We start from the raw sequence: 10,140 nt of genomic DNA on the forward strand, positions 1-10,140 counted from the left end.
AGAGAAGAAAAGAGACAGAGAGGAAGATACTCAGTCCAATGATTCACTCCCCAAGTGGCCACAATGACCAGCAAGCCAATCAAAAGTCAGGAGACTCCTCCAGATCTTCAACATGAGTGTGGGGTCCCAAGGCCATGGGCCATCCTCAACTGCCTTCCCAGGCCACAGACAGGTAGCCAAATGGGAAGCAGGGCCGCAGGGCATGAACCAGAAACCCATATGGGATCTCGGCACATGCAAGTTTAGAACACTAGCTGCTAGACTACTGTGCCAGGTCCAAACGAATGGACTTATTAAAGTGTTTGAGTTTGGAGCCTTCATTGTTTATCCATCAAAATCAGTTCACTGTTTGCAATGCTGGACAACCGTGGGAGCTCCAGTTCATGTTACAAGCAGTGGTTCCATTTGTAATACACTTTCCTGCTGATAATCCTGCGATTGTGTCCAGCCTACACACAATCTGGCAGGTGCCGTTCTGTCTAGCCGCCTCTACCCTTGTCCTGGCTTTCCTGCTCTCCAGTATGAGTGGTAACCCAAGAAGGAGGGGCTCACTATTCCCCTACTAGGCCACACCCACTCCAGGATTATGCACTTTCCAGGTGGTTCTGGCATTTTACTTAACAGAATTAGCCCCCAGTGCCAGCCTCTGCCATCTGATGATGTGCAAAGCCCAACCAACCCTCACTCACTATTATTTATGCTTGCAGCAATCAGAACAGTCAGCCCAGCCTGGCTTTTCCTTGATCTAGCTCACATGAGGCCCACAGGTGTTTTAGCCCTGCTTGGTCTGGTCTGCCCCTATCCCAACTCATGCTCTTCAGTGGGAGTGGCTGCCTGGCAGAGGACCCCTCCACATTTCCCCTACTGGCTTTGCTCGCTTCATCCCCTCTGGTTTTCTTTATTTTTTTTTAAGATTTATTTTTATTATTTTTTTATTGGAAAGGCAGATATACAGAGAGGAGAGACAGAGAGGAAGATCTTCAGTCCGATGATTCACTCCCCAAGTGAGTGCAACGGCCAATGCTATGCCGATCCGAAGCCAGGAGCCTCTTTCAGGTCTCCCACGCGGGTGCAGGGTCCCAAAGCTTTGGGCCGTCCTCGACTGTTTTCCCAGGCCACAGGCAGGGAGCTGGAAGGGAAGCGGGGCTGCTGGGATTAGAACCTGCGCCCATATGGGATCCCGGGGCGTGCAAGGCGAGGACCTTAACCACTTGCGCCACCGCGCCGGGCCTGATCCTCTTTGATTTTCATTGTGCTGTTTGGGCATGGCGGCCAAGTCTGGTACAGCCCATCTCACCTTGGCATTTGGTAGTGGGTGTTGTAGACTGGCGCGGCCCAGTCCATCCCTAGTTCCAGCTGATGCCGGTGACGGGTACAACCTAGCCCAGCTCAGCAGGCATCCAAATGCCAGCCATAATGTGTACTGGTATGTGTTGTGACAGAACCTGGCCCAATCTACACTCTGTTCTGGTGCTCAGATCGCCAGCTGGTGATGTGAGCTGGTTCAGTCTGGTCTGCCCCCAACCTATGGCAAATGTATGTTGGTGGGCATCTTTCTCTGGCCTGGCTTGCGTTGCCCCCTTTCCTGGTTCTTACACTAACTTGCAGGGTCTGCGTCTTGACAGAGGTGCTTCCCAAGCTCCTCCATCAGAACCTCTCCCATTGCCAAATCTTGCACATACCAGGTGGGTCCATGGGCTAACCCCACTTAGTCCACCTCCTGTCCTGGCAGGAACAGTGGCCTTTCCTGACTGGCCATCAACCCATTCCAGTTTTTACTGTTGGATTTTTCAGCCCAGCCAAGGCTCATCCATGCCCAGACACAGCTCACACATGGCTCAGTAGGGGCAGACACCTAGCCTAGTCTGTCCTACATTTACCCTGGTTCTCCAGAGCACCAGATGGTACTGGAGTCTAGTCCAGCTTGTTGTGCCCAGCCCCAGTGTAGAACTGAAAATCTAATCCAGAATCATATATATGAGACTCGAATGTCCCAAGAGGCATCTTTTTATATTCAAGTATAAATTACTGCTATTTTAGATAAGGTTTATATAATCTATCAGTATGGGAAGGAGCTAGGGTTAGGGAGAAGTGGGTGTGATCATTGTTTCCAAACTTTCTATTTCTTCTTCCCATTTCTAGGAGGAGATGGAAGATAAGGGGATATGCCATACACAGTCTCCCTACCATCCCATTGCCAGGAGATGGGGAAAGGCTACCCAGTATCAAACCAGGGAACAATGTGTTGCATGCTCCATGGGTTCTGCCCAAGTGGATGCAATAATGCTGAAATGCTGTTGATCCCACTAACCTATGGATGAGGAATCCCTTTCAATGTCTATTCACTGACACACTCAACCTTGTAGTCCCCATTTGTCTAGATACTTGCTATCATCATTTGGCTGTAATCCTTTCTCTGCTATGGTACTGAATGACCTCTCAAGACCTCAATGGGCTGCATGTCCTCTACGTGCACCATGATGTGCCATCCAAGACTCCATCCTTTACACTGAGGAGGACCACCCAGGATGGATAGCCCCAACTCCTGCTGCACAGCTGCAAGGACCAAGCATCTGTGCCCCTAGCCCAGACTCATCTGAGATCAACCCACAGCATGGCGGTGGTGGGCAGAGCCAGGCTCTTCTGCATGCCCAGACCCACCCGTGATCTGCCCCCAGCATGGTGGTTGTGGTCAGAGAAATTTCTCTAGCCTCAAGCCCAAACCAGCTCCAGATTTGCCCACCATGTGGCAGCTGTGGCTGGAAACAGGATGCAAGGATCAAACCCGGCACAACCTGGATTCTCTAATCTTCAGTCACACAGATGAGCAGGTCAAGCACTCACACACTAAGAGGAATCTTTTATTTAATGTGTTTATTTTATTGCAATATTACATATACAGAGAGGAGGAGAGACAGAGAGGAAGATCTGTCTGATGATTCACTCCCCAAGCTACCACACGCCCAGAGCTGCACTGACTCGAACCCAGGAGCCTCTTCCAGGTTTTCCTCATGGGTACAGGGTCCCAAGGTTTTCAGCTGTCCTTGACTAGTTTCCCAGGCCTCAAGCAGGCAGCTGGATGGGAAGTGGGGCTACCGGGAATAGAACTGGAGTCCATATGGGATCCTGGTGGTGAATTCAAGATGAGGGCTATAGCCATTGGCCACTGTGCCAGGTGCCCTAAGAGGCATCTTAATCATTATGCTAAATGCCTGCCCTTGAGAGAAAAATTTTTGAAAACCCCTAATAATAACGCTTGAACTGTTCGAGTCTTAGCACCACAAGATTTTACATGTATTCATTTTCTTTCAGCTTATATACACCCACCAAACCATTATTCTCCCAGCCATATATGCTTGCACAATACTGTTCAATAGATATCTTTGACTTATTGTTTATTTTTTATGAACTTTTCATCCTACTGTTTCATGATGTGACCATAATTATGAGTCCTTAAGAACTGACGCTTGGTCCACTTTTTTCACTAAGTCTCTCAAGTTCACAATATCTGTAGCCATTCTGAATCAAAGTTCACCAACGATTCCAGTGGTTTCTGGTTTTTCTCATCAAGTAAGTGCTCATGTCACACCAGAGTTCAATCACTTGATATTTTTCATCGGTGTCATCAACTCATGAACTAGTTAATCATATATACTTTGGGCATGGTGATCTCCATGACTCAGCAGCATAACATGTCTGAGGCCTTTGTTCCCCCCAAAGAGTCATGATTGAACAGCATACATGGATCCTGTCGTCCCATAAACCACACAGGTCAGAGAAGATGTTCCTTTGTGTGAGCCCAAAGCTAAACAAGAACTGAATCAAATTAGATGATAGCATCTATTTACTGGCTGGCCAAAGACTGCCCTATCTCAGATATGCCATTGCAGTGGGAAGAATAAACCCTCAACTTCTCCTAGCATTTCTCAGTGGAAGGGACTGGAAGGTGGAAAGTTCTATATTCCCATGGGCTGCCTGAACAGCTGGTTAATAGCTTGAGGACTGGGAATACTAATGATAAAGGCATGCTCTATGCATACCAGATCAGAAAGCACATTACGGGGTCTGGGCCTTGGGGTTGGGGGCAGTTTGTGGTTCTCCACAGTGTGGTGGCTGAGGGGGGAGCCCCTGCTGGGCTAGATCCAAGAATGGGGATTCAGGCCAAAGCCACTACCAAAAAGCAGTGATTTGGCTTTTTCCAGGCCCAAGAGGAATCTTCTCTCAGGGTAAGTATGCCATGAGGGAACCTTGTGAACTGGATGAAAATCCTAGCTCTACCCTGCTGCCAAAATCTTGTGACAGGACAAGACAGGGAGGGGTCCGGGCCTTGGGGCATTGGGATTGGGGCAGCTTGCCACTCCCCACAGTGTGGTGACTGTGGGGTGGTGGTGCCTCTACAAGGCCAGACCCAATGCTGGGAACTAAGGCCAATGCCACTGCTGAAAGGCAAAGTCCTTGGCTCATGGACTAGTTCTTACAGAACCTGGATAGATATAAGATGGACTAGGCTGGGTCTCTGACACTACTGAGCCATGTGTGAGCAGTGTCTGGGTATGGACAAGCCTTGGCTGGGGTGAAACATCCAACACCAAGAACTGGAATGGATTGAAGACCAGCAATGAGGGCTGGCATGTGGAACCACCGCTACACACAAAACCTGGCATAGGGAGAGGTTCTGAAGGAGGAACACAGCCCCTGCAGGTGAGCACAAGAACCATGATATGGAACAACCTGGATCAGGCAAGGGGAAGATATCCACCATCATACATATGGCAGAGGTGGGGGGCAGACCAGGCTGAACCAGTTCACATCAAACGCTGGCAAATCCAAGCACCAGCATATAGCGTTGGTCAGGCCAGTTTCAGTCGCAACACATACCAGTGCACATTAAGGAATGCCAAGGTGAGGTGAGCCAAAGCAGATGTGGTTGTAGCACCAAAACAGCACGCTTGAGAACCGGAGGGTTGGGGGGAAGCAAAGCCGGCAGGTTAATGTGGGCTCCCCTGCTGGAAAACCACTCCCACTGAAGAGCATGCGTTGGGATGGGGGCAGACCAGACCAAGCAGGGCTAAAACACCTGCTGGCCTCCTATGAGCTAGATTGGGGAAGGGCCAGATTAGGGTGACTGTTCTGACTGGTGCAAGCAAAAATTAGAGTGGGTGAGGGTTGGTTGGGTTTTGCCACATCATCAGATGGCAGAGGCTGGCACCAGGGACAAATTTTGTTATGTTAAATGCCAGAACAACCTGGAGAGTGCACAATCAAGTTGGAGTTGCCTAGTAGGGAGTAGTGGGCATCTCCCTCTTGGGTAACCATTCCCACTGGACAGCACAAAAACCAGGACAAGGGCAGAGGTAGCTAGGCAGAAAGGTACCTGCCAGTATGTGTGTGGGCTGGATAGTAGGTTGGTTGAGTTGAACTAGTCTTCAATATCCATTGACATTTACGAGAGCTAAATGGGATGTGGGACAGAGTGAACAAGCCTGCAGTACATACTGGCATGCATGGGAACCAGGGGAGGGAGCAGGCCTGGTTGGGGCTATTGGGAGTTGCCCCAACTAGGCTGCAGCTCTCAATTGGTTTGCGTGCAAACCGAGTTTGACGTGGGTAGGATCGAGCTTGACTACAACACCCATTGGTTCAAGTGGATGGCAGGGTTGGAAACAGAACTGACCCAGCAATTGCATCGACCAACATGTGCATAAGCTGACTGGGGCAAAGGACTGTACCCAACCCTGTCCTGGCAAATTCACACAAGAATCAGGTTTGGGATCATCTCAGATGAAGTTTCTTTGGAGATCCCTCCAACTGAACTGCTGACCTCAGAACCCCAACCATGAAGATACTGTCAGCCAGTGAATTTTGAATAGGTTTCATCGTGATTGGAACGGGGAGATTGGCAGCAATTCAGCTCTGTTGAACTATCAAAACTGCTTGAGCAGGACCCTCGGAGTGTGCCTCACATCAGGGATCTGGAATGGGAGGGAGGTTTGGTGGAGCTTTTCCCTTTATTTCTCCCCTGACCCCGGGTACAGGGAAAACATGATATTAGTGTGGAAACCATGGTATTACCCAATTTCCAGTTGCCTTTGACCCTTTGTACCCTAATCAAATAAGATCATTTAAAAATATATAAATAAGTTATTGGAATTGTTTTTAAATCAGTAAAAAAGAAAACACAATGCAAATAATCAGGCCCCTAGTTACAGTCCCAGAGGAACTGTAGAAGCAGAAAGAGACACCAGGGACATAAATAGTGAGCTGTTGAGAGCAAGGACATACGTCTTCACTGTAAAGTCTCTCTCTTTTCTCTCTCTCTGTCACACACACAAACACACCCTCAGAAGATGCCTCCCCTGAAAAGGTTAAAAATCCTACAATCTTTAGCAAGTCTGCCAGTTCAGGGCTTTCCCTCTATAAAGCCAATCCAGAAAAAAAAAAAAAATTGGTAAACTTTCTCCCAAGTGTTCAAAACTGAGCAGCAACAAAGAATGCATAGAAACTGGAAAAGATGGCCCAACTCAAAGCAATATATTCTATCTTCAGGAAAAAATTACCAAACGATTATTTTTCTAAATTTTAATTTATTTGAAAGGCAGATCTTTACAGAGAAAGGAGACAGACATGACCTCCTTCTGCTATTTCACTCTCAAAATTATTTCAACAGAGATGATCTGAGTCAAAGTCAGGAACCAGGAGCTTCTTCTAGGTCTCCCACATCAGTACTGGGGCTGAAGCATTTCAACATTCCTCCACAGCTTTCCCAGGATACAAACAGGGAGCCAGATCTGAACTGGAAAACCCAGGACACACACTGAGGCCCACATATGATGCTGCTGTCAGAATTGGATGATCAGCTTGTTCTGCTCCCTCATCAGCCCACTAACTCATTACTTGAAAGGTGGAGATATCTCAGACTAATCATCCTAAAGATGGTCCATAAGATGATACATATCATGGATAGATAATCTATATGCAGTCAGGTAAAATGCACACACATCATGAGAATTGAGCTAAAATACTTAAAAAAGAAGATAAACAAATATTGGAGTTGAGACACACAGTAACAAAGTTGGACTAATCACTATTCAACAGAAAATTCTATCCAGTGCAGTAGTTACCTTTTTGACTTTCAAAACATTGATTTTCTAACAGTTCTATTTCATTTTTAACATTTTAATTCAGAAACATTTAAAATTTCTTTACACAAAATATGTGGATATAATGATTCTTTTACCCACTCACCCAATTTTCTCTATCATGTTTAAATTAATGTATGTGTCATAAATGAGTATATCCAACTTTTATAACTTCCATGCTTCCCGAACTCCTGTAATCAATTTTCTGTGCTCAGGATTTTTTTTTCTAATTTGAAGTTATCAAGTAAAAGATACAAAGAGAATGAAAACAAAACATACACTTCTGTAAAATATATTGTTCTTACAGAAGTCCCACAGTAAGAAGAGAGAAAACATGTTGGAAGGCTATTTTCACAGTGAATGGAACTTTAAACTTCCCCAGTTGCAAGGTGGTAGTTAATATACATATTCAAGGAGATCAGCGAACTACATGAAAATAATTCTGATGAATAGACTAACACCAAATCAAATGATAAACTGTCTAAAGCCATAGAGAAGGGGAGAATTCTGAAGGCAGTGAGGGAAGAATGGATGTCACATACAACGGAACTCATTAAAAAAAATCATTAGAGTTTTCAACATATACCAAGGGTGTCTTAAAAATTCTGGCTTTGGTACTGGGGTCATGGAACAGAGGATAAAACCACTGCTTATGACACTGGAGTGCTCAACAGATGGAAGTTCAAGTGCTGACTGAGCTCGTAGATAACATGCCAGGAAAAGCAGTGAAATTTGGCCCAGGTGCTGAAGCCCTCTGTTGACATGGGAGAGCCAGGTGAAGCTTCTGTTCTCTGATTTCATCTTAGCCATGGATCCCACTTGTGGAGTGAACCAATGAATGGGAGATATCTGTATAAGTGTCCCTCCCTTTCATTCTTTTTATTTACTTACTTATTTGTTTGTTTATTTACTTAACAAGCAGTTCCCTACTCTTGGGTATTTCACCTCCCACTTCCCCAAATCCTTTCCCCAGAATCAATTCCCCTATATTATTACAATAGCATACTTCTTCAAAACAGTCACAAGCCCATCATTCTGCTAACATTTCCTGACTTTTCAGGTATAGACAATGGCAGAAATTCCAGCATCCTATTGTCATGATATATTTAACAGTTTTGTTGAGAGTCCATCTCACTCTTTAACAGTGCCTAACAAGAAAAAAATATATATTTTTAAAAGCATTCTCACCCATATTTTTGCATCACTTCAATCTCTGCCACCCAGGACCTGGTCTGTGATTGGGTAAATATCACAGGTGGATCAAGAAAAAGAGAGTTGCTCTGGGTCCACATTGAAAACCAGCACAAACAGGATACATCCAAAATCCGTATGGAAAGAACATATGATATATGGAAGATGGAATCTCCCAAAATTCCCAAATTGTGGCTGGCTGGACATCTGTGCGGAATATTTGGATCATCAATAATAAACTCCAGAAAGATTCGTATGTGAAGTAGAACTTGATGTGAGACTTCCCATGCATAAAAGCTCTGTAAACATTCCCCAGAAAAGAGCAATATTGAGACACCGGATTGAAGAAGACAAAAGCCTAAAGTATCACATCACAGAGAGGTGACACTTGAAGGTTTACATTGTTACATTTGCTCTCCTTTCACTCTTACAGTCCAGCAGCATGGCACAGGGACCACAAATGCACTACTGAGGAGCCTCCTCATGGCTTTCTTCATGTCCTGGTTTCTCAAGCTGTAGATAAAGGGGTTCAGCATGGGGGTGAACACAGTGTACACCAGTGAGGCCACAGCACGCTTCAAAGCTGAAAGTGAGAAAGTTGAACTGAGAAATACACCTATGCCTGTTCCATAAAATAAGCAAACCACTGTCAGGTGAGAACCACAGGTGGAGAAGGCTTTGTACCTGCCACCTGGAGATGGGACCCTCAGAATGGAGGAGACAATTTTAGAGTAAGAGAAGAAGATCCCTGTCATAGGGAGGAAGCCATACATGATTCCAATGAGATATATGATTATGTCACTGCTGAGGCTGTCAGAGCAATTAAGGTTGAGAAGTTGAGATGGGTCACAGAAGAAATTAGGAATCTCCACTCTGCTGAAGCAACTAACCCTCAGGACCACCAAACTCTGCATCAGGGAATCCAAAAGGCTGGCCATAAATGACAGCAAAAGTAGGAAGCCACAGTGGCGAGGGTTCATGATGATGTGGTAATGCAGGGGGTGACAGATGGCAACAAACCGGTCATAGGCCATCACCAACAGGAGCACATCATCCATGCACCCAAAGAGAATGAACATGAACATCTGAGTCAGGCAGCCATCATAGGAGATGACTGTGCTGTGTGTGAGGATGTCCACACTCATCTTAGGAACCGTGGTGGAGGTGAATCCCACGTCAGCCATGGACAGGCTGCAGAGGAAGAAGTACATGGGTTTGTGCAGGTGAGAGTTTGAGGTGACAGCCAGGATGATGAGCAGGTTCCCGAGTACTGTGAGCAGGTACATGGAGAGGAACAGTCCCATGAGGAGGGGCTGCAGTTCTGGATCCTCAGAGAAGTTCATGAGATGGAATTCTGAGACACGTGTGTGGTTTTGTGTTTCTATATCATCTGCACTCCTTCAGCAAAAGAAAGTAGTGTTGGTGAAAATAAAACCAAGTCACCTCAGCTGCATATATTTGTAATTCACATAAGATTTAAAATCCATGGGCAAGGCGCGGTGGCGCAAGAGGTTAAAGTCCTTGCCTTGCACGCCCAGGATCGCATATGGTCGCCGGTTCTATCCCAGCAGCCCTGCTTCCCTTCCAGCTCCCTGCCTGTGGCCCGGGAAGGCAATCAAGGACAGCCCAAAGCTTTGGGACCCTGCACCCGTTTGGGAGACCCAGAAGAGGCTCCTGGCTTCGGATCGGCATAGCATCGGACCATTGCGCTCAATTGGGGAGTGAATCATTGGGCGGAAGATCTTCCTCTCTGTCTCTCCTCTCTCTGTATATCTGCCTTTCCAATAAAAAATAATAATAAAAATAAATC

General features: G+C 46.2%; 1 protein-coding gene across 1 annotated transcript; it reads right to left on the reverse strand.

The window, feature by feature from the left end:
- Nucleotides 1-8,734: 8,734 nt before the first annotated feature.
- Nucleotides 8,735-9,718, reverse strand: LOC121171836 (putative gustatory receptor clone PTE01). Its single transcript, XM_041003559.1, has one exon. The coding sequence runs from the start codon at nucleotides 9,671-9,673 to the stop codon at nucleotides 8,735-8,737; it is 939 nt and encodes a 312-aa protein (XP_040859493.1). The 5' UTR covers nucleotides 9,674-9,718.
- Nucleotides 9,719-10,140: the final 422 nt, after the last annotated feature.

This window comes from Ochotona curzoniae, unplaced genomic scaffold, assembly GCF_017591425.1.
Source record: "Ochotona curzoniae isolate NIBS_2020 unplaced genomic scaffold, NIBS_Ocur_1.0 scaffold_274, whole genome shotgun sequence".
In the NCBI taxonomy this organism is placed as follows: domain Eukaryota; kingdom Metazoa; phylum Chordata; class Mammalia; order Lagomorpha; family Ochotonidae; genus Ochotona; species Ochotona curzoniae.

What these genes read in the sequence shown, in the direction of transcription:
- LOC121171836 (XM_041003559.1), bottom strand. Translation starts at nt 9,673, where the DNA reads ATGAACTTCTCTGAGGATCCAGAACTGCAGCCCCTCCTCATGGGACTG.